The sequence below is a fragment of the Sturnira hondurensis genome, unplaced genomic scaffold, assembly GCF_014824575.4.
Source record: "Sturnira hondurensis isolate 20B ecotype Veracruz unplaced genomic scaffold, ASM1482457v3 Scaffold0004136, whole genome shotgun sequence".
In the NCBI taxonomy this organism is placed as follows: domain Eukaryota; kingdom Metazoa; phylum Chordata; class Mammalia; order Chiroptera; family Phyllostomidae; genus Sturnira; species Sturnira hondurensis.
The window spans coordinates 21,652,466-21,680,085 of record NW_028076767.1 but is presented as its reverse complement, the minus strand read 5'-3'; the positions used below and the strand labels follow the sequence as shown (position 1 = coordinate 21,680,085).

Here is a 27,620-nt window from a genome sequence, read left to right as displayed (position 1 = left end):
ACCCAAAGAGGCCCACATCAAGATACATCATCGTTAAAATGCCCAAGGTCACATACAAAGAGAGGATTTTAAAAGCAGCAAGAAAAAAAGCAGTTACTGACAATGGAGCTCCCGTAGACTCTCAGCAGATTTCTCAACAGAAACTTTGCAGGCCAGAGGGGACTGGCGAGAAATATTTAAAGTGGTAAAAAGCAAGGACCTATATCCAAGATTACTCTACCTAACAAAGGTATCATTTAGTATCTAAGGGGAGATAAAGAGCTTCCCAGACAAAAAACTAAATGAGTTCACTACCTAACAGTACTATAAGAAATTTAAAAGGACTTCCTTAAGAAGAAGAAAATACGAAAAATAAAATGGAAGACCATAACTACGTATCAACAATTACTTTAAGTGCAAAGGGATTAAATGCTCCAATCAAAAGACATAAGGTGGCTGAATGGATAACAAAACAAGACTCTTACACACGCTGTTTACAAGAGACCCAGAAAGACACAAACAGACTGAAAGTAAAGGTATAGAAAAGATATTTTATGAAAATGGAAACGGAAAAAGAAATTTGGGGTACTACACTTATACCAGACAAAATAGACTTAAAAAAAAAAGGCTACATAAAACAAGAGACAAAGAAGTACCCAGCAATTCCACTTCTGGGAATTTACACTAAGAAATCCAACGCACTAATTAATTATTAACACAGCCAAGATATGGCAGGAGCCCAAGTGTCCATCAATAGGTGAATGGATAAAGAAGTGGTACATATATACAGTGGACTACGACTCAGCCATAAAAAAGTTATATAAATGTCTAATCACTATGCTGTCCACCTGAAACTAATATAATATTGTATGTCAACTGTAATTAAAATAAAAAATTATTAAAAAATAAAGAATGAGTGTGAATGGGGAAAGGACAGTCTCTTTAACAAATGGTGCTGGGGAAACTGTATCTCCACATGCAAAAGAATGAAGTTAGACTCTTACTCTATGCCACAGTAAAGGATCAAATACCTAAATGTAAAGGTAAAACTGTAAAACTTATAGATTAAAAAAAAGGAGCAAATCTTTATAACCTTGAATTTGGCAATTTCTTTTTTGAAAGATTTTATTTAGGGACTTCCGCCAAGATGGAGGCATAGGTGGAAACACTGTGCCTTCTCCCACAACCAAGTTTGAATACAACAAAGGTTTGGAGAACAAAGATGCAGCCAAAGAACAGAAAATTGAACTATACGGAAGTCCGACAACAACGAACCGTTCTACCGAACCGGTAAGAGGGGCGGAGCCAGCAGCAGAGTAAGGTTGGGCAGGAAAGATCCCCCGACCCAGGGGCGACCCAGGGGCGCAGGCAACCCCGAGTCAGGCTGACCCAGTGAGGGCTCGGGGCGGCGGGGCGGCTGTGGTCACATATTTATGTGCAGATAAACCAGCAAAGGAGTGACCAGTGAGACGAACCGTGCAGGCCCCAGTGGGCGAACCCAGAGGCAGGCTGACCTCGGTTGCACATTAGTGCGCAGTGGGACAGACTGCGCGGCCCGCAGTGGTGGTGGGAGGCAGCAGAGGGGACCCACCATTGATTTCCTTTGGCCCCGCCCCCACATACAGTGTCACAACCCAGCCACTGAGTTGCCCCGCCCTGAGTTGCTCCTATCCCATCCCCCAGCACCCACTCGTGCCTTTCCCCCATGCCCCTGCTCTCTTTTGAACAGAGAAAACAGATTAATCCTTTTGAAAAGGCTGCACTGGGAGTAATAATAGCCAAGGCTCTGGGGACACCTCTGAGCTGCTCTGTGATCTGGGGTGCTCTGCTAACCCCTTCTTGCTCCCTGCTGCGGCCACACTGGTCCTCCTCCTTGGGCCTGAACATGTCAAACACATGCCTACCACAGAAGGTCTCTCTCTATCCCTGCCATTACCTCTCCCCTCAGATTTCTGCTCCAAGGTCACCTCATCAGGGAGGCTTTCCTGACTCCCCTATACAGGACAGCAACAGCGCCCCGCCCATGCAGACTCCATGAGGGCAGTGCCTAGTTCTGGCCACTGCCAACAGTGCCTGTCACGTGGTAGGTTCTCAGTACCTGTTCAGTGAAGGTCAGGATGAGGGGAGGGATGCTACATTCTCTGCACTACTCCACAATGTCCTTAAGCTGCTACAGTTAGATAAGATACACAAGACACAATATAGAGACACACAAAAATTGCCATTTTAACAAACAATATGCTCATTTATGATGCGACTCCAAGAGAATCGAGAGTGATACAAGGTTGGTGGACACTACATCCATGTACATGGATCAAACATCATTTCTATCTACCAGCAATAACAAATTGGGATGTGTAAATATTAAAAATGATTCATTTTACTATCAAAACAAAATCTAGTCAGTATCAAGGAATAAATCTAATAAAATATGTAAGATCTTAATAGAAAAATTAATCAAACTTCAATATAAAGAGCTTCTGGCCAAGATGGAGGAGCAGGTAGATATGCTTTGCTTCCTTGTACAACCAAGAGAAGGACAACAACCAATTTAAAAACAAAAAACAGCCAGAGCTGCCAGAAATTGAACTGTATGGATGTCAACAACTAAGGAGCTAAATAAGGAACATTTATCCAGACTGATGTGTGTGTGTGGGGGAGGTGGAGATGGGAAGCCAGGGTGGAGAGGACATGTGGCGAGGTGGTGGCTGGTGGAGCCGTGGGTATGAATGCAGGAGATCCCACAGTCACATGTGGAAAAACTAGGGAGCGAGACAGACCACCCAACCCAGGATTCCAGTGTGGAAAATAAAGCCTTAAAACCCCTGCCTGTGGAAGTCTGTGGGGGTCGTGGTGGTGGGACAAACTCCCAGCCTCAGAGGAGAGTTTGTTGGAGAGACCCACAGGATCCTAGAACGTACACAAACCCACCCACTGGGGAGTTGGCACCGGAAAGGGCACAGTCTGCTTGTGGGAAGCAAGGGAAGTGACTGAAAGTGGGGTGAGAGCTGAGCAAGCACACTGTTCCCTCTGACCCCTCCCCCCCCACAGCACCACAACACCAGCAATGTGGATTGCCTCATCCTGGTGAATACCTAAGGCTCTGCCCCTTACAACGTAACAGGTGCTGAGACAAACAAATATGGCCCAAGTGAAAAAAACAGACAAAAACTCCAGAGAAAGAACTAAGTGATGAGGAGACAGCCAACCTATTAGATGCCGAGTTTGAAACACTGGTAATCAGGATGCTCACAGAAATGGTTGCGCATGATCACAAAAGAGAGGAAAAAGTGAAGGCCGTGCAAAGTTAAATAAAACAAAATGTACAGGAAACTAACAGTGAAGGGAAGGAAACTGGGACTCAAATCAACAACTGGAACTCAAATCAACAACTGGAGCAGAAGGAAGAAGTAAACATTCAACCAGAACAGAATGAAGGAACAAGAATCCCCCCCAAATGAAGAGAGGCTTAGGAACCTCCGGGACAACTTTTCAACATTCCAACATCTGAATCATAGCCGTGCCAGAAGGAGAACAGGAAGAAGAAATTGAGAACTTATTTGAAAACATAATGAAGAACTTCCCCCATCTGGCAAAGGAACTAGACATACAAGACCAGAAAGCTCAGAAAGTCCAACAGAAATTGGATCCAGGAGAAACACACCAAGACACATCATAATTACATTACCCAAGATTAAAGATTTTATGTAGCCATTTTAACATTAAAGATGGAAGAAAATTTTCGCTATATTATTATTATTTCAAGAAAGGTAAAAACACACTGAAACATAAAAAGGAAAGAATCTTCAAAGCAGCAAGAGAAAAGGAGAGAGTTCCCTACAAAGGAGTTCTCATTAGACTGTCAGCTGATTTCTCAAAAGAAAACCTTGCAGGCAAGAAGGGGCTGGAAAGAAGTATTTGAAGTCATGAAAGGCAAGGACCTACATCCAAGATTGCTCTATCCAGCAAAGCTTTCATTTAGAATGGATGGGCAGATAAAAGCGCTTCCCAGACAAGGTCAAGTTAAAGGAGTTCATCATCACCAAGCCCTTATTATATAAAATGTTAAAGGGACTTAGATATCTAAGAAAAAGAAGATGGTCAAAACTATGAATAGTAAAATGACAAACTCAACTATCAACAACTAAACCTAAAAAATAGAAGCAAAAACTAAGCAAACAACTACAACAGGAACAGAATCAAAATAATGGAGATCACATGGAGGGTTATCAGTGGGGAGAGGTAGGAAGGAGAATGGGGGAAAAGGTACAGGGAATAAGAAGCAAAACTGGTAGGTACAAAAGAGACAGAGGTTAAGAATAGTACAGGAAATGGAGAAGCCAAAGAACTTACATGTACGACCCATGGACATGAACTAAAGCAGGGGAGTACTGGAGAGAGGGAGGGTGAAGGGCAGAGGAGGTAAAGGAGAGAAAAAAATGGGACAACTGTAATAGCATGATCAATAAAATACACTTTAAAAAATAGATATTTGAATAAATATTGGGTTGATCAAAAAGATCATATTTTTTTTCATTTTCACCAATAACTTTATTGAATTGGATATTTTGAGTATGTTGGCTACATCCCATGTGGTATAATGCTGGTTGTTCTCAATGTCTCATTTGATCGGTATCAACTTAAATTGGTCTACCTGACTGTGGGGCATCATCCAGCAAGAAAACTCCAGCACAGCCCTGGTTGGTGTAGCTCAGTGGATTGAGCGTGGGCCTGCGAACCAAAGGATTGCAGTTCGATTCCCAGTCAGGGCACATACCTGGGTTGCAGGCCAGTTCCCAGCAGGGGACCCATGAGAGGCAACCATACATTGATGTTTCTCTCCTTTTCTCCTAGTCTCCTTCCCTTCCCCTCTAAAGACAAATAAATCTTAAAAAAGAAAAGAAAGAAAACTCCAGCACAAAACTTTGTAAAGCACTTTTGACACATTCGATCAGTCACACCTCCATGCATTGAACAAATGTTTTTTATGTTTCAGTTGTATTTTTACCTTTCTTGAAATAATAAAGAATATAGCGAAAATGTTGCATATTTTCTTTCATATTTAATATTAAGATGGATACATAAAAATTCACCAATTTTGATAAGTTTTTAAAAAATGCATGCCGATACAACTACTGTCACAATACAATCTAACAAATTGTTTCCAGTGAAGTTAAAGACAACTAAGCACTACAAGAACTACTTTACAGTTATGGCCAAATGAACTTTTTGGCCAACTCAGTAGATAAACTTTATTCACAGGTAGAAAGACTCAATATTTTATAGGTATCAGTTCTTCTCAAATTAATCGATAAATGTCTCAGCAACATTTTTTCTGGGTAACTTGATACACTAATTCTAAAATTAGTCTCCGAAGAGTGAATATGTAAGTCAAATTTTCTTTTTTGGACAAAAAGAGTAAGGAAGGAGGATTCACCTTACTAGATACCAAGTCACGTTTAAAAGCTATGGTAACTGAAGTTGCTTTAACACAAAAAAGAACAAAAGAGCAGCTGAACAGAATGGAGCCCAGAAACACACCCCTGCATATGTGGAAACCTGGCAGAGGTTCTGACGGACTAGTGTTACTAATCAGTAAGGAAGGCGGAGACTTCAATAACTAGTGTTGTGACAGCTGGCTTTCCATATGAAAAATATAAAATAAGATCCACAAATACAAACTTCAGAGGGATTAAACACCTACATATCAAAAAACAAACCCAACCAAAACTTTGAAACCATGAAAAAATCTCTCTCCCCACTGGAACACAGAGGGTGTTTGTAGGAATCAAAGGTGCATTCAATACAGCAAAAGATACAAGTATTGCAAACATATGCACCTAATGATAGGCCATCCAAATGTATGAAGCAAAAATGGGCAGGTTGAAGGGAGAAATAGTTCTACAATAATAGAGACTTCAATACCCCATTCACAATAATGGATAGAACAACTAGATGGAAGATAAGTGAGGGAACAGAGGACCCGCAGCAACACAGCAAAGCAACCAGACCTAACAGACACATACAGGACACTCTACCCAACAACAGTACAGACATTCTTCTCAAGTGCACATGGGACATTTTCCAGGACAGACCATATGGTAGGCCACACATTAAGTCTCAGTAGATTTTTAGAAAGATAACAAAGTATCTTCTCTGACTACAATGGGATGAAGTTACAAATCAATAACAAAAGGAAAACTGGAAAATCCACAAAATTGTGGAAATTAAGCAACACTTTTTAAAAAGATTTTATTTATTTATTTATCTTTAGAGGGAAAGGGAATGAGAGAAGGAGAGAAATATCAATGTATGGTTGCCTCTCATGCATCCCCCGCTGGGAACTGGCCTGCAACCCAGGCATGTGCCCTGACTGGGAATCGAACCGCGATTGTGTGGTTCGCAGGCCCACGCTCAATCCACTGAGCTACACCAGCCAGGGCAACACTTTTTAAAAAATGTTTTTTTGTTTGTTTGTTTGTTTGTTTATTTATTTATTTATTTTTAAGCAACACTTTTAAACAACCAATGAATCAAAGAAGAAATCAAAAGGGAAATACACTGAACTGGTGGGACACAGCAGAAGCGCTGCTAAAGGGTCAGCTGTAAATGCTTGCATTAAAAAACAAGAAAGACCTCAGGTCAGCAACCTACCCTTACAACTCAAGAACTATAAAAAAAAGAAACCCAAAGCTGAAGAAGGAATAATAAGTAATAGAAATTAGAGCAGAAATAAATGAAATAGAAAATAGGAGAAAGTCAACACAACCAAAAGCTGTTTCTCCGAAAAGATCAACAAAATTGACAAACCTTTAGGAGCTAGACTAAGAAAAAGAGATAAGGCCCAAATTACTAAGATCAGAAATGAAAGTCACTGACTACCAATTCTACAGAAATATATACCAACACACTGGATAACTTTAGATGAAGTGAGGAAATTCCTAGAAACACAAAACCTACCCAAATGAAATCACAAAGAGATAGAACATCTGAATGAGTCTGTAAGTAGTAAGGAGTTTGAATCAGTAGTCAAAAATCTCGCAGCAAAGAACAGCCCTGGACCTGATGGCTCCAATGGTGAATGCTAACAAACATTTAAAGAGCTAACAACAATCCTTCTCAAACTTTTCTAAAAACTTGAAGAGGAGGGAATACTTCCTAACTCATTCTTATGAGGCCAGGCCAGCATTACCCTGATGCCAAACCCTGACAAAGACACTAAAAGAAAAGAAAACTAGACTAATACAGAATACTGATACAAAAATCTTCAACAAAATAGTAGCAAACAGAATTCAGCAGCATACTAAATCTAAAAAAAAAAAAAAAGCATTATGTTTCCAGAACGCAAGGATAGTTCAACATATGAAAACTGATCAATGTAATACACCACATTAACAGAATGAAGGGGAAAAAAAACACATGATCATTCTAAACTAATAGAGAATAAAAGCATTTAACAAACACATTTCATGACAAAAACATACAACAAACTAGGAATAGAAGGAAACTACCTCAACATAATGAAAACCATAAATGAAAAACTCACAGTGAACATCCTACTGAATGGTGAACAACTGGAAGTGTGTTCTCTAGGACCAGACACAGGCAAGGACGCCTACTTTCCCCACTTCTATTCAAACACAATACAGGAAGTTCTAGCTAGAGCAATTAAGCAAGAAAATAGAAATAAAAGGCATCCACATTGGAAAAGGAAGAAGTAAAATTATTCTGTTTGAAAATGATAAGATCTTATTATATATATACATGTAGAACACCCTAGGTTATATACACACACACACACACAGCTAATAAATGAATTCAGCAAAGTAGCAAGGTATAAAGTCACGCACAAAAGTCATCTGCATTTCAATATACTAACAATTACAAAACAATTTCATTTACAATAGTATCAAAAGGAATAAAACATTTAGGAATTAACCAAGGAGGCCAAAGTCTTATACAATGAACACCAGAAAATACTACTAAAAGAAATTAAATAAGCCCGGGCTAGTGTGGCTCAGTTAGTTGGAGCATTTTCCTGTTACGCAAAAGATCATGGGTTTGATTCCCGATCAGGGCACATGCCTAGGTTGCAGGTTTGGTTGCCAGTTGGGGTACATGGGAGGGGCAGCTGACTGATGTTTCTCTCTCTTCCCCCTCTCTAAAATCAATAAGCATGACCCTGGATGAGGATAAAAAAAGAAAGAAATGAAAGATGACATAATAAATGGAAACCATGTTGATAGACTGTAAGACAATGTGATTCCTATCAAATTCCCAATGATTTTTTTGCAGAAATAGAAAAACTCATTCTTAAAATCCCTATGGAATCTCAAGGGACCTCAAATAGCCAAAACAATCTGGATAAAGAACAAAGTTGTAGAATTTGTACTTCCTAATTTGAAAACTTACTACAAAACTACAGTAATCGACACAGTGTGGTACTGGCATAAAGACAGACAGACACACAGATCAAGGGCATAAAGAGCCCAGAAAAAACCCCTCACACATACGGCCAAATGTGTCAAGACCACCCAATGGGGAAAGGACAGGTCTTTCCAAAAAATGGTGTTGGGAAACCATGATATCCACATGCAAAAGAATGGAGCTGGCCCTTATGTAACACCATATACTACACTGAACTCAGAATGGATCAAGAACTTAAGTGTAAGGCCTAAAGCAATAGAAGTATTAGGGGAAAACATAGGACAGAAGCTTCATGACACTGGATTTGGCAATGATTTTTTGGATATGACAATAAAAGCACAGGCAACAAAGAAAAAATAGACAAGACTTACAAGAATTTTTATATCTTGTGCATTAAAAGACACTATCCATAGAGAAAAAGACAACCCAAAGAATGGGAGCAAATATTTACAAAATTATGTATCTGATAGGGATTAGTATTCAGAGTATATTATAGATTATATACTATATTTAAAATTTTTTAAATTACAGTTTCCATTCATTATTATTTTGCACTAGTTTCAGGTGTATAGCATAGTGGTTGGAAAATCATATATTAGTACTTTACAAGGTGATCCCTCCAATATTTCAAATACCCACTTGATATATATAGTTATTATATCGTTATTTATATAATATATAGTTATTATATTACAGGCCCACGCTCAATCCACTGAGCTACACCAGCCAGGGCCCTATTACCTACTTTTTAAAAAAATTTTACTTACTTATTTTTAGAGAGGGGGTTAGAGAGGGAGAAAGAGGGGGAAACACTGATGTGAGAGAAAAACCTCATCCAGTTGCCTCTTGTATGTGCCCTAACTGGGGACTGAACCACAACCCTGGCATGTGCCTCGACCGAGAATTGAACCAGTGACCTTTTGCTTTGCAAGATGATGCCCAACCAACTGAGCCACTCCAGTCAGAGCCAGTTCCTCGCTTTTAAATATGAATGAGCAACCAAAGATCACTGGACATTTCGGGAAAGCCTCTAACCCAAAAGGAAAAAGAAACCTAAAGGAAATACAGACAACACAGGGTCAAATTGACAATTAAAAAAATACATGTAAGAGGGGAGAGGGGAAGGAATTTCAGGGGAAAAGGGGAAGGATTTACAGGAACCAGTATAAAGGACACATGGACAACAACTAAGGGGTAGAAATGGGAGGCAGGTGGGGAGCACTGGGGGGGTGGGGTGGGCTGGGATGGGAGTAAAAGACAGAAAACTGTACTTAAAAAACAAATAAATTTAAAAAAAGAAATCAAAGCCATTCTCAAAAATCTCAAAAAAACATGTAAAGTCATAAATATACATATGTAGAAGACACTCTATTCATAGAAAATAGGCAGAATGCTATGAAAAAGGAACAGAATAAGAAAGAAATGTGATACAGATGACTACAGTGAACATCTGATGGACAGAGTTTGGAGATAAAGTCAAGAAAACCTCCCAAACTCAATAGATTTCTCTATTCATGCAAAGACCATCAACATTATTATCCATCAAGGAAATAGAAATCAGAACCACAGTGAGATACTCCCTCACACCCCCTTAGATGGGGATAATAAACAAGACCAGTAGCTGTGAGAGTTGGTTAGGATGTGGAAAAATTAGAACCCTCATCCACTGCTGGTGGGAATGGTAAATGGGGTACCATGGTGGGAAAGTTTGGCAGTTCCACGAGTTAAATACAGAGTTACCAAACGACCCAGCAATTCCACTCCTAGGTCTGCATCCAGAAGGAAGGAACATATATCTATACAAACGTGTACACAAACGTTCACAGCAGCATTAGTCACAGTAACCCCAAATGGAAATACCCAAATGGGCACCAACAGGTGGCTGTACAAATAAAATGTAATATGCACATAAAATGAAGGATTACTCAGCAATAAGGAATGAAGCACTGGTACATGCTACAACATGGATGAACCCTGAAAACATTATGCTAAGCAAAAGAAGCCAGACACGGTGACCATGTATTGTGCAATTCACCTACATAGAAGTCCAGAAGAGGCCAACCCCATAGGGAATAGGATGACTGCTTATGGTTGTGGGGGTTCTTTTTGGAATAATGAAAATGTTCTGAAATTAGACAGTAGTGATGCTTGCACAACACTGTAAGTGTACTAGCTGCCACTGAATTGTACACTTTAAAAGAGCAAATTTTTTTTTAGATTTTTATTTATTTATTTACTTTTAAAGGGGAAGGAGAGAGGGAGAGAAACATCAATGTATGGTTGCCTTTTGTGCGTCCCCTGATGGGAGTTGGCCTGCAGGGAACTGGCCTGCAACCCAGGCACGTGCCCTGACTGGGAATCGAACCGCGATCCTCTGGTTCGCAGGCCTGTGCTCAATCCACTAAGCTACACCAGCCAGGGCTCTAAAAGAGCAAATTTTTAAAAAGATTTTATTTTTATTTTTAGAGAGAGAGGAAGGGAGGGAGAGAGAGAGGGAGAGAAATGTCAATGTATGGTTGCCTCTCATGCATCCCCCGCTGGGAATTGGCCTGCAGCCCAGGCCTGTGCCCTGAATGGGAACTGAACCAGTGACCCTTTGGTTCACAGGCCAGTGCTCAATCCACTGAGCCACATCAGCCAGGGCTAAAATAGCAAATTTTATGGCATGCGGGTATCTCAGTAAGTTGTTAGAGTGTAGAAAATGACAAAGCTTTCCAGAAAGAAAGAAAAAAAAAAGAGAGCAACAAGAAGAAAAAGATCCAAGACTGAGGATCAATGCAGCAGGTCCAACATTGGGTGATGACAATCTCAGACAGAGAGAACACAGTCATAAATGGGAGAGGAAATTATGTTTAGAAATGAATGCGAGACTATTCTCAGAAATGGAAGACCAGAGTCTCCACTCAAGGATGGCCTATTCATTACTGGTACAATAAATGGGCAAAGACGCATCCGCGGCACAACACGGAGAAATTTTACAAGAGAAGTGAAGTGAAGATCCTAATAGCTTCCAAAGATAAAAGAATATGAAGAACTGAGAACTGGAATGGCATCACTTTTCAGTACAAGTAATGAAAGCTAACACATTACAGCCTTTAAGATTCTGAGAGAATGCTATTTTCAACTTTATTTATATATAAATTACATAGATATACATATAAACACATTTATATATAATTCATATTTATAACTTTCAACTCACACCCAGCAAACTGTGATGTCTGAATGAAAGACACATCAGTTGAAGGTATGCTGTAGTAAAAGGGGGGATCTAGAGCCAAAAGGGCAAAAGGCCACGTGGTCCAAAAAGCAGGGTGTCCACCACGGGAAAGTAGCCAAGGGCAGTCCCAGGGGACGAAAAGGGAAGTCACTGGACAGCAGCTGGGCAGCAAACCCAGAAAGCAAGCTGGCCAGGGCAGAACAGAGGGCAGAAGACAGCACCAGGAAAAACAGGAAATCATGTTTGCCTATGGAGAGTTGCTGAATCTAGTGGAGCACGTGAAAAGATGACAAATAGGAGCTTATAAAATAAAGTATATGAGGAAGATGAGGTAACCATTCTAGAAAAACAAAGTATATGAGGAAAGAAAATGAAATAATAATATATTATTAGGCTCCGCAGAGAACATTATTTATACGCTCACAGTAAACAGAAATATTGGTTGTTATTTAACTCCAAACTGTGATGTGAGACAGAAAGGTGGGACCCAGGAGGTGGCGGTGCACTCATCTATCACAGCAGGAACTCAGTATGGTGGTGATGAGTGGTTCAGATGAAACAAGAGGTAATTACATTAAAAAAGAAGCATGAAGGTAAATATAAATACAGAATGCACAGCTGACCAGGCTGGCAGCAGAGAAGGCTAAGAAGGCATGGCAGTGGGCTGGGCGGTTTGGTAGCAGCCTTTTAGTGCTCTCACTAATCCTTGCCTCCATCCCAATTTTTAAAAACCTATTATTATAAAAAGCTATTAGGTATATACCTCCTAACAGTTCCCTGCACACACACAGTGGTTGTGGCCTCTAAGATGGGAACTGGCCTAGAGGACAGTGAAAACAGTGACTCTGAAGTCAAAGGGCTTCTTCAGGCCCCGCCCCATCCTCAGTGCAATGCTGGCTCCTTCCCTCTGGACACTCTGGAGGCCCGTCCTTCGTGGATGTTCTGTGGAGGGAATAACTGGGGACTGGAGCTTTGGCTTAGCCAGGCCAGCACAGGGCGCGGCTCCTGGGACCATGCCCTGGAACTATCCACGGCGGCCTGCCTCCAAACCACTGCTCTCCCATATATCGACCACCGTGAGGTCAGGCTCCCTACGTATTTCTAGCTTTCTTGAACTAATTCCTCAGGGGAATTTTTAGAAATAGGCATGGTATGGATAGAAACATAAATGGAAAAGTAGATGATTTCTGTCTCACCGATGCACAGTTCCTCACACCCTGCTGAGGCCCACATAGTAGGCCCTCAGTGCAGAGCTGCTGAAGGCATGATCACAGCACACCAGCACATTGCCGGGTCCTTTACACGCGCGGCTGCATTCAACTCTTACAATGTGCTTATGCGGTCAGAGGGTGGTAAGCTCCACATGACAGGTAAGAAAATGGAGGCTCAGAGTAACCTTTTCAAGGTCACTTCACTAGTAAGGGAAGAACCAGGATTCAAACCCAGGTGTGGCTGACCCCACAGCCTACTCAACTAGCAGCTGTAGCCATAAACCCTTTTGGAAAAAAGGTTTGGCTAGGTAGATGGATGGCTGCAAAACAGAATGAAAGTAGGAAGTGAGCTCACAGCTGATCCAAGAAGAGAACCTGAGAAACCTGCCCCACTAGGAGGCTCTGAGGCTATGGGGCCCGAAGGTGGAGAACTAGGTGTGTACGCCTGCTCCCCTCACCCCAGGGGGACGTCCTTGTGGCACCCACCTTCTTCAGAGAGGTTGTTCTCTTTGGTCTCCTTGTCCATCTGGCAGCACCAGCCCTCCAGCCGCTCGGTTTCCGCCTGCAGTAGCTTCAAGAACCAGTAGCCATCTCGGCGGCAGGCCCCGGGCTGCGCAGGCTCTGCGGGCGAGCTGGAGGAGGTCTCAAGCCAGGGATCGGGTGGGGGCAGCGATGACGCCTCTAGGGCAGGGTCGCTGTTGTCTCCATAGGAGAGGTTGCGCTTGATCTGGGCAATCTTGGGGGCCTGCCGAGGGCCGGCGTCGATGCTGATGGAGTTGGGATGTGGGGTACAGTCTGGGAGGCTCCTTTCAGATGACTTACAGCTTGAGTCATTGGCGTCCTGGGTGTCTGAATCGGTGTCCCGGCGGGAGGACATGCTGTGAGAGGGGGCACTGCTTCTGTGGGTGGGGGTTGGTGTGGGGCCGGGACGGGAAGAAGTAAGAGTCACTAAGAGGGCCAAAGATCAGAGGCCACCCCAACCGGACACACGGGAGACAGAGAAACGGATGCATCATCTGCTCACCATGCGCCTGAAGCAGGTCCCACAGCCCCATCTCATTCTCTGCTCAGCCCTGGCTCTGCCCCACCCCGCCCACACCTACACGCATACACACACACAGACAAGGTCATAAGGTTGCCTGTTTACTGCAGTGGGGCCAGGAAGACCACCAACATCGGGGTAGCTCATGTCTCAGCCTGGCCTTGACCCCCTGCGGGCTGATTCATCTCACAGAGCAACTGCTCATTTGCCCGCCCGCCTGCCTGCCCAGCCTCCCATGCCTGGGCCACAGCCCACACCCCAACCCAGCTTGGTTATTAGAAATCCAGCAAGGAGAAGTGGGTTAGGGAGAGCAGGAGGAGAAGGCACAAGGGAGGAGAGAGCAGAGGAAGGAAGAGGAGAGGGGAGAGGCAGCCACCGCCTCCACACGACTTACCGCCAGTCGTCCTCTACCTGAACCCCGATGGACTGGAATTTGGTAGCGGGACTGGGCTCCTCTTTTGGCACTGGCTGAATGCAGTCAACCTTATTGAAGGACAATGACAGCAACGGCACGGAGACAAAGACAAAAATAAAAAACAAACACCACACTTGCTGCTGAAATTCACATTAGTGGGACGACGCAAACGGACATGTGGACAGACAAACACGAGGCATGCGGACACTGCACGTGGGCCCAAGGCCAGACCAAGTTAAGCCGGGCACTGCTCATTCGCGCGGAGGCGGGCGGGCAGGTGGGCGGGAGGTGGGATGGGGTGGAGATGACTGGCTTTCCCTACTCTGAGGAGGGTGCCATCACATCGATCGCTTTGGGTCCGTTGTCCTCCGAGAGGTGGGAACCGTTCCTTCTAGTCCTCTCCTTTACACGCATCAGAGAAGAAAAAAAAAGGACGACGAAAGAGAAAGAAAACACACACACACAAAGCCACAGCCGTTATCTGGTGCAGTTGAAGACGGGGCTGTCTTGAGGTCAGTCCCCCAACCCTGCAGCTGAAGGACAGGCTGGCGGCGCCTGCACTAGAGGCAAAGCTTGGACAGTGAGTAGCTCTGGATTTGAAAACTGCCACCAAGGCAAAGCCGGCGAAGTCCCTGGACACTGTGGGATGCCATCCCCGGGCCATGGTCACACTTGGCTGAGTCTACCTTTAGCACTGATGGGCCTGGGGAACAGTAGCAAGGACCAGGACCAGGGCCAAGTGCAAAGCTAGCACTTTCTCTATACTTATGAAAAGGAAGGCAACTACAATGCCTTGGGCCTTTTTTCTGGGAAAGGTGTGTGGCCACGGAGCAGCCAGGCCAGCCTTCCCACATTGCTCACGAATGAGGGGGAACCTACGCTTGACCTAGGGCTTGAGGCACAAAGCAGTGGGACAAGGGTTGTCAAGCCATCTTTGGAAACTGAGGAGTCTCCAGTCTCCTGGCTATAAAGCAGCAGCAGGGGCCAGAGGGGCTTTCTGGGGCTGAGGGCTGAGCACCAGGCTTCTCCTTGACATGGGGATGCAGCCACATTTCTCCCTCAGCAAGAAGCTCAGGAAATGCAGCGTCACTGGACAAGAGCATGGAATGGGAGTGGAGGTGAACCTGGGGAAGGGGAAACCCAGGGTTGGCCCAAGAACTTGAGTTCTTATCCCCATGTAAACTTCTGGGAAAAATCAAAGATTGAGACTAACTGTCCTTCAGACCGTCTGGAAAGACAAGAGCATCTGGTTTGGCCAGGAGAGAGTGGGGCTGCCCAAAGACCCTGGGGGGTCAGGACCGGGAGTCAGAGACTAGGCTACTTCCTGTGTTCCCAGGAATCCCTCCTGGAACATGGTATAGGGAAACCACATGAAGGAGCCCAGAAAATGTAAGTGTCTCCTGGTCAACTCTTTCTTCATATATGTGGAAAAACTGAAGTCCACAGCTGCCTCTTGGAGGAAAAAATTTCAGGCAAGTGCAAGAAATTGGCCAGTGAGCCCTTTACGCTCCATGTTCCCTCTGTATTCTAGTACTTTGTCATCCACTTAGCTGTGTCCAACAGCTCAGGAGCAGCTGGGAAAATGCAGATCCCTTCTAAGTAAGGCAATCTTAAATCCCCAAGCCACAACACACACTGCCTTGATCTTCTTGATTGCTCCTTGGGGTTGGTGGGTGTTTCACCTCCCCCAAGACCTTGGCCCAATGCAGCTGCCTTCATTCTCTCGCCTTCAAGTGTGCTCCACTTTAGCCTGGAGGTCTAGCCAGGGCAGAAAGAATCCTCTCAATCTGGATTTAGAGCAACTTTTGTAAACTGCAGGGCAGGGCCCAGGTTTTCCCAGCTCTGCCAATAAAAAAAAAAACGGATTACTGATGCTGAGTGCATGCAGGAGGTGCAGTGAGGCAGGGGAAGGGAAGCTGGTGCACCTGCCCTGCTGTGTGTCATGGCTGTGGGTGCTCAGCTGAGCTGGGCTTCCAGGAGGGTCTGTTAGCTATGGCTACTTGGTCCTGGGGAGCTATATCCCTGCATCCTTTCCCATGGAGAGAGCGACATCTGGAACAGCATCACACTTCTCAACTTGACGTGGGCCTGGTGCCTTAAGCCACCTACCTGTCCCCAAGGCCCGAGAGGGCTCTGGGCAAGGTCCCCTCGAACAACCCCCATGGCTCAAGGGCCCTGGGTCCTGGGCCCCTGGCCCATCCGCGTCTATGCTCCACGCTGCTCCCACTGCCAAGCGGGGCTGTGGCCTCCGCACCCGAGCTGACCTTGGATTAGAGAACTGTTAGGCCAGTCCCGCCTCCCACGTATCGGCTGGCAGGGCAAAAGGTGGAGTGGACAGACAGACAGTGGACAAACAGTGGACAAGAAATGGCTGGCTGAGTGTAACTACATTCACTGGGATGACCCACTGGAGTAACAGGGACAGGTGCCCACAGTTGCAGACTTCGCAGGTGTGGGCAAATGTAAGAAAGCTGTGGCTGGGGGTGGAATTTGGTTTGATTACTTGGGACTGATCTCCCAAAATACAAAGATCAATCACTTTTGCCCAGGAGATGTAGTGGGCCTCTACCAGATGTAATTACACACAGACCGGTGCACGGAGCGAGCTGAGAACACAGAGTGCAAAAGGGCCCCTACTTGTATTCCTATAGATGACAATTTCCTTTTGGGGATGGCCTCAGGGTGGGATTCGGAGCAGGTGAGTGTCCCCTGTTCGCTCTTCAGAGCTGCATGCTTTGGAGGTGGTTCTGGGGCCTCGGAGGCTGGAGTGATTCTGCCTCGTGTCACGCTGGGTGGTCGGGTACTGCTGTCCAGGCTGTCCGATGAGTTGCTCAGGCCTGACTGGCTTGTCACCTCGCTTTTGTGGTCCTGGCTGTCCAGGTAGGTATCCTGGGCAGACTCAGTACTGCTCTGGACCGTGACTGAGATAAACGGCTTTGACGTGGTGCGTGGAGGGACCGGTGGTGGGGTCTTCTTATATGCCACTAGGCATGATGAACCTGTAGATGGGTGAGAGAAGGGCAGGGGAGAAGGTGAGGCCCCCAACTCTCTCAATCTCCTTTCAAGTCTGAGGTCCTACCTGTCCTGGCCCTAGCTCTGGCCTCAGCCACTCCCTCAGTGGGGATTTTGGGAGCAGGAGAATGAGGGTCAGACAGCAATAGCCAAGACAGACAGATACAGACCCTGGCTACCCTCATGTGAGGCCAAGGCCAAGTCATGGAGGATGCCAACATGGACCAAAGACACCCTCCACCTCATAGTCACAAACAAAAGTATTATCCAGCTGGGACATGGGCTAGAAGGTAACGTTCACGGTGCCAAAGGCTGTGACAGAGCCTGATCCATGACAGGGCAGGCAGTGACTGCTAAACAATAATGAACCTGCTTTCCCCAGGGCTGAGACCTACCGCTCTTCTCCCTCTGCTCTACCCTCTACCCCTGTTCCCTCTACCTGGATGCCCCCTCCACGGCTGATCAGAGACCAACATATCCTTCAGGGCCCAGCTAACCCTTTCCCCATCCTGCCCTTCCAACCCCACTTCTCCTCATTATGTGAAAACCCTATGTACCAGTTTGCCGCCCTCATTACTCCATCAGGCCCGGTCTGAATCCTTGTTCTCCACCAAGATTCAGGGAACCAGGACCTGCCAGAGGTGGGAGCTGAGGTTATCTCTGAACCCCATTCCCAGCCTGGCCTGGGGGTAGCTCACACCAGGTGCATGGAACACCAAAGGTCCACATTTGGCTTCTTAATGCGGAAACTTTTTGCCGAAAACGCAAAGTGTTTGTTTTTTTAAGAAAGTCATTTTTTAAGGTTTATTTTATTCTCATTCAAGGACATGTTTATTGATTTTTAGGGGGAAGGAGAAGAGAGAGAGAAACATTGACTGGCTGCTTCCCATGCCTGCCTCCACCAGGTTGAGCCTGCAACCCAGACACGTACCCTGACCGGGAACTGAATTGGCAATCCTCTGGTGAACTGGACGATGCTCCCACCAACTGAGCCACACCGTGCAGGGCTGTGACTTCTCAAACAGCAGTAGCCACTTGCTGTAAGGGGCTGGGTCAGATCCAACAGCTTTTCTCAGCATCTTAACTCCAACTGCCTTTTTCCCAGCGAGGACTGAAACAAGCCTCTATCTACCTGGGTTTGGGCCCGGGCTGGGAGTGGGAACCAGATGAGTGACTTTAAGCCCTGCCTTTGAGAGGCTACCAGTTATTGAGATGGTAATGGCCCAATGGAAATCCACGAAATGTAGCCCAATGCCACAGGGGCTGTGGAAAACTCACAGAATCCATCCACCTGGCCCTGGTGGGAAACTCAGTTGGTTAGAGCGTCATCACAGTACACCAAGGTCTCTGGTCAGGGCACGTAGAGGAAACCACCAAAGAATGCACAAATAAGTGAAACAACATATGGGTGTCTCTCTTTCCTCTCCCTCCTCTCTAAAATTTATAAATGAAACAGATCCCCTCCCAAAAAAGAAGAATCTATCCATCTGTCACTGAGTTATCACTAAGCAAACCTAATAGATGGCTAAAATAAAAACGGTGACACCAAATGCTAGCGATGACGTAGAGAAACTGAGTCACGCATATACTGCTGGTGGGAATGGAAAATGATACAATCACCCTGGAAAATGGTTTGGCAATTCTTTTAAAACTAAACATACAATTACCACACAATCCAGCAATGTACTCTTGGGCATTTATTGCACAGAACTGGTAACATGCTCACAAAAACATGAATGTCTGTGGCAGCTTTACAGGTAATCGCCCAAACTGGAAACCAACTACACGTCCTTCAGTGGGTGAATGGTGGATAAACTGGGGCACATCGGACTGTGGAGCACTGCTCAGCGATGAAGAGAAATGAACCACTGATAGAAGCAATGGCTTGAATGACTCTCAAGTGAATTATGCCAAGTGGAAAAAGCCATCTCAGAAAGTCATGTACTGCATGATTCTATTTAAAAAATATTCCTGAAATCACCTAATTATAGAGACGGGGAACAAACTGGTGGTTGGTGGGGAGGCAACGGGGACGGGATGGTAGGGGGAGGCCTGGAGGGACCCCTGCGTGTGCTCATTGATGGAACTGTTGTATCTTGACAGTAGGTACATGAGCCGACACATGAATCTACAGTGAAACTGCAAAGCACTGAATGCATGCACACAGAGTGATTACACAGGCTGTAGCCCAGGGCTGGCATGGCTCCTACTGGTTTCTGGTGCAGGGGAAGCTAGACCTGGGGGTGGGGAGGATGGGATGGTTCTCTGACTAGCCAAGGAGCAGTTTCCCCCAAGAGCAGTCCTCTGAAGCCAGTGGCCAGCAATGTCCAGCAGAGACAGGACTCGCTGGAGATTTCAGGAGTTGGTTTGGCCTACATATCCCCAAGAAAGCAGGGCTTCCCTGGTATTTTCTGCCCTAGATCAGAAGTGTGAAGCCCTAATCTGCTCAAAATGTTTATAGGAGGAATACCCTCCCAAAGGGGACAGAGTGAGTATGAGGAGCCAGAACTGGGCTCTAGGCCTGCCCAAGGCAGTGTCTCTAACTTTGGGGTGGGGCTGACACTGGCCTGGAGAAGTTTCTGTGTGTAGGGATCTGTGTGGAAGAGGTAAATCCCTTACCCCAGGAGGCAATGGGGTTGCCCACAGCCAGGGGTCTGGACTGAGGACTAACCTTCCAACCTCACTCTTGGGGTTGTCTAAGCTCTAATCCTGCTGATGCATTCTCAGAGGCCCTGAGCCCTGGCTGAGGCAGCCACTCATTAGAAGGAAGGTACACTAGCCAGAGGCCAGGCCAGATGGCTAGATGTGATAAGAGGAAAAGTGAACTTATCTTGGATTCTCTATGTCTCCTAGGGCCACAGGTCACAGCCAGATAAGCAGTGTGACTAACAGAGAGGATCTTGGGGCCTATGGGTTCCCTTGGTGACAGGTATCCTCAGCTCGGAGCACCACTCCCCCCAGGGCAGGGGGATTGGGACGTGACTGCAAAGGACACCCCTTATTTCCCATGTGTGAAATGCTAGTGAACCAGGCTATCACCTTCCTGGTCCCTTCCAACTTCGTCTCTCATTCCTAACGCATTTCTCCCACCTCAAGGACTTTATCCACATGGTTCCTTCTGCCTGGAAAGCTTCTCCCACCTCCTAACTTTTCCAATGTTGCACCCTCAGAGAGGCCTCCCTTGATGGCCCTCTACCCTCACATCACCCAGGATCTCCATCAGAGCACCTACTGTCTTAGCTCATTTAGGGATTTGACTTGATTGTAATAGGCCTGGGGCAGCTGGGGAAACTGTCTGTCTTGGCACAGCAGGTCAAGGGTAGCACAGGCTCTGGGGTAATACCTCAAGCAAAGAAAACTCTCAATAAACATTTGGTGAACAAGAAAAATGAACCTCATCATTACTAAAAAACCACTCCCCCTAATGCCAGAAATCACGATTATTTAGCCATGGTAAAGGCTCCCAACTTTAGTATCCAAGGTTCTAGCCCCCTCCCAAATTTGGAGCCCTTTTAGCTTCATCCCACACACCCATCCACGCAGTTTCATCCCATCCTCCCACTCCCAGCATGCCCCTTGCAGCGTCAGAACCGAATGCACACTTTCCCAAACACACCTCACTATTCATGCACCCAAGCTTTTGCACATGCACTTGTTTCTGCCAGAATCCCTTTCATGTATGTCCTCTCTGCTTCTCATCCTCCAGCCAGTCTCTTCACTCTCCGTTCTTTCTGGCCCAGGCAGTCTGCCCCTCTCCTTTCTCTGTGGATCAGCTGGAGCACTCCAGGCTGTGGCTATGATTCCAAAGACTTTGAAAGTGTGTGTTGCATGTTGTTTGTGACCCAGTGCCCAGCCCAGGGAGTACACAACCATCATTTGCCAATTCAACTTTCGAGACCCAAGATGTTGGACCTGGCCAGCCCTGCACCCTCCAGGATGTGACTGTGGCCCTCCCTGCCCTAGGGAGATGTTCTGCATGGCACATGGTCCAACTCTTTGTCCATTCACTCTGGAAGACTTTCAGATTGCCTGGGAAGCTTAGAGGTGAGCATCCCTCCAGTGTGACCATCTCCAGCTGGTCCTTGGGCATATTTTAAAGACCCTGAGGTCCCCTGGCTGGTGTAGCTCAGTGGATTGAGCGTGGGCCTGCGAACCACATGATCGAGGTTCGATTCCCAGTCAGGGGACATGCTTGGGTAGCAGGCCAGTTCCTGCAGGGGACTCACAAGAGGCAACCATACACTGATGTTTCTCTCCTTCCCTTCCCTTCTAAAGATAAATAAATAAAATCTTTAAAAAAAAAAGACCCTGAGGGAAGCACTGTGGAGCCACAGCAGCATGGGCAGTGACCCCACCCCCAGGTGCTGAACACTTTTTAGATTCCATGTTGACCATGCCAGTCCCTCATGCCAAGGCTCAGACAGAAGCCAGTTGTGCAATGCTCCCTCCATGCAACCTGCCCCGGCCCCAGACACACAGTCCAGCCTCCCTGCCTCATAGTGCACAAGTCCTTGCTTCTTCTAAGTAGAAGCTTCCTTTGTCTCAGTTCTGCTCTCTGCCTCAAGATTCTTATCCAGCAAACTCTACTTATTAGGTCATAACAAATTTATCTCTGCATTTTGCTTTTTAATGTCAAGGTGTATAAGATGGTTAAACAGAGCTTCAGACGTTCAGAAGAGTGGCTGGGATGGAGGGCTGAAGAGGCCTAGAACAGGAATGGATGCAGGAGACCACAGACAGTGTGGGAACCATGGCAGCTGGCTTTACAGGAGAGGCAGTGGGCCCCAGTCAAGGCCCCACACGAAGGGGCGGAGGTGGACTCAGAGCCAGAACCCTCTAAACTCTTTGCCGCCTCTGCCAGGCTTGTCAGGGAAAGGGCTGAGGTCCTTTAAGACCCCATTCCCTCTTTCACTGTATAACCTGTCAAACCACACAGCTAAATCAGGCAACTCATTTGTATGCTTGATCCTACACACCCAGAACTCAAAGGCTCTCCCACCCACCCATCCAGCCTCAACTTCCTTCCTCCTTCCCTCTGCTTCTTCCCCCAAAGCAGGGGAAACTGAGAAAAATTTCAGGAAGCTAGGTCAGCACCAGGGACAGACTGCCCTTTCAGAGCTGCTTTCCTGTTGGCAGCTGATGTGATCCCCACTTTCCTATTGTGTCAGTCTGGAAGTCACCTCCCTCGCTGTGCCTTAAGAGTTAGCTTAAAGTTATCAAACTTTGATTTCAAACTCCAGCAAGAAGAACCGAGAGCAGCTCTTATCTCAACACTATTTCGGGGATCCTCCGGCACTCCCCAACAATAGGTGCTCCCTAACCACCCCTCTCACCCTTCCTCTCCCCCACCCATCTAGTCATTTTTCCCTACACCACCAACCAACCAACCAACGCAGCTACCCCTGGCCCCCCAGCCTCCCGCCCTGCCATTCCTGCCCCTCCTCCGCCCGTCCCAGATGTCTGTGGAATCCAGCTGTGTCACTGCTTTGTCTGAAATTTTTCAATACTGCCACAACCCACTCAGTGGACTTGGAACAAACCCTTCAGGGGCATTCAGGGCCCCCAGAATCTGTACCTGCCACGGACCCTGAAGTCCATGGGAGACAGTCAGAAAGGCAACAAAAACTCAGAGCTCAGGGAGCCCTGGCCCATCCATATCAGAGCCTTATCTGGGGGCTGGGAGCACGCCTATCGGTGGTGGTTCCAATGCAGACAGCGGGCCTTTACTGAGCACTGACAGGAATGCACAGTCGATTCTCGTTATTCACAATTCTTTATCTGTGAATTCATCTACTTGCTAAAATTTCTTTGTGACCCCCAAATCCATACTACAGGGCTTTCCAGTCACTCACAGACAAGTGTGCAAAGCCTGCAAATTTGAGTCATCCAATGCACAAGTTCCCACGTGGGACTGAACAAAGTGGTAATTTTCTCCAGCTTTCATGCTGTAAGCATGTGTCCTTTTCCTGATCTCTCCAGTGCTGTGTTTTTCACATTTTCGTGCTTTCTCTTGGTGACTTCTGTTTGAAGTGACCCCCAAGTGTAGTGCTAAAGTGTTGTCTAGTGTCCCTAAGTGGAAGAAGGCTGTGATGCCCCTTACAAAGAAAACACGAGTGTCAGACATGCTTTGTTCAGGTGTTAAATAAGGCGTCTTTAAACAGAAACATAAAACAAAGTTACGTGTTGACTGGTTGGTGAAAATGTGAACAGAGGCTTGCAGGGACCCTGCATTTCCCTTAGGAGCAATGGTTTGGCATTTGCTAACTCAGCGTTTGTAAGACCTTATGAACACGACGACTGTGACTAATGAGAATCGACGTCTTTTAGCCCACTGAACCCTCCAAATGGGCATGAGTGAGACAGATCTGTCGCCGCCCCACTTCACATGAGAGGCTTGGAGAGGTGAGCAACTGGTCCTGGCTCACCTCCCAGGCTGGGCACTGTTGGGGCTGGAACTCAGGCTGCCCACCACACTACCTTATGCCACCTTCAGTCCATTAACTCAGTGGGGGTCATGGGAGGCAGCAGCCTTGGGTACATTAACTGTTTCACTCAGAAAACGGGTGAGATACCCAGGGTGCTGTGAGTAAGGAGCCAAGGAGATGAGACATGACGGTGCTTTGTAATCATGGGGTGGGTCCCTGTAACTCCTGTTGCCATGGTTTCTAGGTGAGGGGCAGAGTGATCACCCCCTGGGAAACAGCCTGGGGCACTTTTGTGGAAGACATTAAGGCTGACTGGGTCTGCAAGGATGGACCAGAGACACAGAGTGGCAAGGAGAGGAGGTGCTTTCAGGTGAGGGGACCCTCCCTGAGCAAAGGAGTAGGGTGGGGTGGCCCAGGATACGTGAAGTCAGATGTCATCAGGGCACAGCTTGGCAAGGTGGAATTTAGATAATGTAGCTGGTGGAGGGAAGACAGGGATAGAGGCAAGGAGGCCTCAGAGTGGGCTGCCTCCTCTCGGGGTTCTTGGTTTCCTGGAGCCGCCTGGGCAATGGAAACAGACATCCTTCCGCACACAGACTGCCTGCAGCCAGAGGATTTTACAGCATGCAGACCTGAGAGCAGCTGGAGGGTGTATCACCTCCTACCCAATAGCCCAGTGTACCAGGTGCTGTGTGTGAAGTGCCAAGGCCGTCTCAAAGCTGAGCATGTCCGGCATGAGTCTGAATGCTCTTCTCTCCCACATTGGCCTTGCTCTCTGAGGGAACCCCATGCACTCAGTGATGTACTCCAGAAGCCTGGGAATTCCCATCTCCCTCTTCCTATCCCTCCCCCACAAAAACACATCTCGGAGACCTGCTTCTCTCATCCCCACCAGCCAGGTCTTGGCTTCCACCTCCTACCCTGCAGCCTCCCTGTTTTGTCTGTGGCCCAGCCCACCCACAATCTCTCTAAACAGCAGTCTGAGGAATTTTTTAAAATGAAAATTGGATTACTTCCTTCTCTTTCTAAAGCTATTGAACAGCTCCCCACTCCATGAAAAGCTGAGTCCACCCTGCCCACCTTGGTATACAAAAAAGAACGGCCCCTGCCCTCCTGCTCTGGCTTCAGTCCCTGTGCTTTCCCTCACTCATTCCCTTCCAGCCTCCTCAGCTTCTTGCTGCTCCACAAATACTCCAAACATGCACCTCCCTTGGGGCCTCTGTGCCTGCTGTTCCCTGTCTGAAATGATCCTCACCCCATATTTGCATGCTTATTCCTCACCCTGATTTTAGGTCTCGGCTCAGGTGTCATGTTTTCAATGAGGGGCCCCCTGACCCCCCCTATCTAAAGCTGTTATTCTTTCTTTGAGAACTCTGTCTGCTTTATTCAAGCACTGATCAACTCTTTGGTTCACTTGTCTTTTGTCTCTCCCACTACCAGACAGAGGTCCTGAGTATCTGAATATAGGTCCCCACCCTCAGGGACCTTACCTACCTCATAAAATTAGAGTGCCTTCCCAGCCCCAGGCCCAATCCACAGCTGGGCTCAGGCTGGGTTCAGTATTTACTGCGCAAATGAACAACCCCCTGTTTGACAGCTGGGTAAAAAGACTCAGGGAGACAGAATGATTTACTCCTGACTCTAAGTTGACATCTAATGCCCCGAGCCAGGGCTTTGACCTCACTTTAAGGTCAGCCTCCAACAAACAAACGGAGACACACGCACTATCTGGTGGAGGTAGAGCCTTGAGCAACTCTACTTGAAGCTGGGTGTTGAGACTGTGAGAATGAGCTCGCCACAAACCCTAAGCACTGAGCATTAGAAATTGAAACACAACCATTTCTGGAAGGTGGCAGAGAAAGGAAGCGGTGCTTCCAGCAGCGTTTTCTAGGCAAGGCATATCACATGCTCAGATTTAAAAGCACCATTACTCAGTGAGTGCTGGGCCAGCTTCTACTTTATTTCAGACACAGGCTTAGGAGGGGAGATAATTACCACTGATGTTTTAGAGATGAGAGACTTTGTACTTTTTTGAGTGGCAGTGTACAAAAGCTCTATTCTCTGAGGCCACAGTGCCAGGTTCTAAACTCAACACTGGCCACGGTGGACTGTGTACCTGCCTACCCGACACAGGGTCTGATCCTTCCTCAGCCTTAGTTTTCTCAGCTGTGAACTAACTGGGTTGGCCCTGAATGGAGGTCACGGTTCAAATGTCTATGGGAGAATGGGCATCTAACCCCTCTGCCCCAAAGCTGCCAGGTGGGGATGTGGGCCCAGCATTCTTAGAGCTGCCAAATGTGTGCAAAACCCCAGAAATCTGGACTTTCGAAAAAATAAAACCTCTAAATTTCAAAGTGGAGTTAAAGTTTTTAAAAACATTGTACAGATACACAATCCTCAGCCACCATGGCCTATGGTGTATAATCTGTGACTGCCGGAAGCAGCTGCCCTTGACCTCCCTGCTCCCTCTGAAGCTTTGGCCCCTTACTCCTGCTCCCAGGAAGCCTGTCCATAAAATGCCCTGCCTTGGAAAGGCAGGAGACCCCTGGTAACCTTGGAATTGAGGCAGGCAGGAGGCCCTTCTGGTGGTGTCTAAGTCCACTTGCGTGAAAGCAGAGAAAGCCCCTTCTGGTTGGCAGGCCAGGTCTGGCTTCAGGCTCTTGGCACCCGGTCGCAGGTGGTAGAAGAGCCCCATCCGGAGCACAGATGTAGAGCTCCCTTCATGAGCCTGGAGCAGCTGCTGGAAAGGGACCTGCTTGGTTGCCAGGACAACATTCTCTGTCTCTCCAGAGTCAGCTACTTCTTAGGACAGCAGTCCCCAACCTTTTTGGCACCAGGGGCCAGTTTCATGGAAGACAATTTTTCTACTGATGAGGACTGGGTGGGGAGCTCAGGCAGTAATGCAAGTAATGGGGCTGGCTTACCCACAGCTCACCTCCTGCTGTGTGGCCCAGGTCCTAACAGGCCCAGGGGTTAAGCATTGTTCACACCCTGTTTGGGGTCAAGGGTGTATGGGTTTTTGTCCAAATATGTTCAAGCCAGAGGGGCGGGAGGAAGGGGTTAAGCCGTGCCCTCCAGACGGACCCTGCAGTTCAGGTCAAGTGATTCTCAGAGGATGGGGAGCTGCTCACTCAGAGACGTCACAAGCTGCAGAGCATCCCCCTGACTGAGGACTGGCCATGAACTGACCTTGCATTAAGTGCTTTAATTGTATCAGCTCACTAACTCTTCACCAGGCTTATCATTTCTGTTTCAAAGAGAAGAAAACTAAGACTCTGAGAGAAGTGACTAGCCTAAGGTCACAAGCCAGGATTTGAGCTCAGCCTTTCTGATTGAGAGCCAGCACTGTTAGCTACCTTGCCACGCTGCCCAGGGCTAGATTTGGGTGCCACCTAGCAGGGCCTGGTTCAGATCCTGACCAGGCCAGTTCACTAGTCAGGGGTACATGGGCCCCGTTCCTGGGTTTGACAATTTCCTCTAAGTTAGATGATGGCAGCCCGTCTCTGCTGGCCATGGAGGCAGAGGCCTGGTGCATCCCGGGCTAGAACCTGAGCACATGAAAGAGAAAGGTGCTCTGTCCTATCTGTGACCTCTGCTACCTACTGCCCTTCCTCAGGCCCTTCAGATGTGTGGCTCTAGACACTCTCACCGGAAACACCAAAACTCCTGATATGGGTTTCCCAGTTATCTAGGACTTCCCCAGCTTGGCTAAGACTCACTACAACATCTAAGTAAGGCTCAGAGAGGTGAGGCCACTTGTTCTAGGTCACAGAGCTGGGTGATGGACACTGAGATTGGAATGAGTATATGGAGCTTCCAAATACCAGGGCTAGAGGGTTGGTTCTAGGAGACAGAAATTCTACTGGTTTTCAAACCAGGTTTTGGGAGC

At 46.8% G+C, this 27,620-nt stretch overlaps 1 protein-coding gene across 2 annotated transcripts in view; it reads right to left on the bottom strand.

Moving 5' to 3' along the window:
• The window catches only part of DLGAP4 (DLG associated protein 4), a 130,219-nt gene that overhangs the window by 7,724 nt on the left and 94,875 nt on the right, over positions 1-27,620 (bottom strand). For both annotated transcript variants that reach the window (XM_037043990.1, XM_037043989.1), the window contains 3 exons: positions 16,932-17,293; positions 14,274-14,362; positions 13,324-13,736 (listed from right to left, as the gene is read on the bottom strand). In XM_037043990.1, coding sequence (XP_036899885.1) covers positions 13,324-13,736; positions 14,274-14,362; positions 16,932-17,293 — 864 coding nt within the window. The remainder of the gene's footprint in view (positions 1-13,323; positions 13,737-14,273; positions 14,363-16,931; positions 17,294-27,620) is intronic.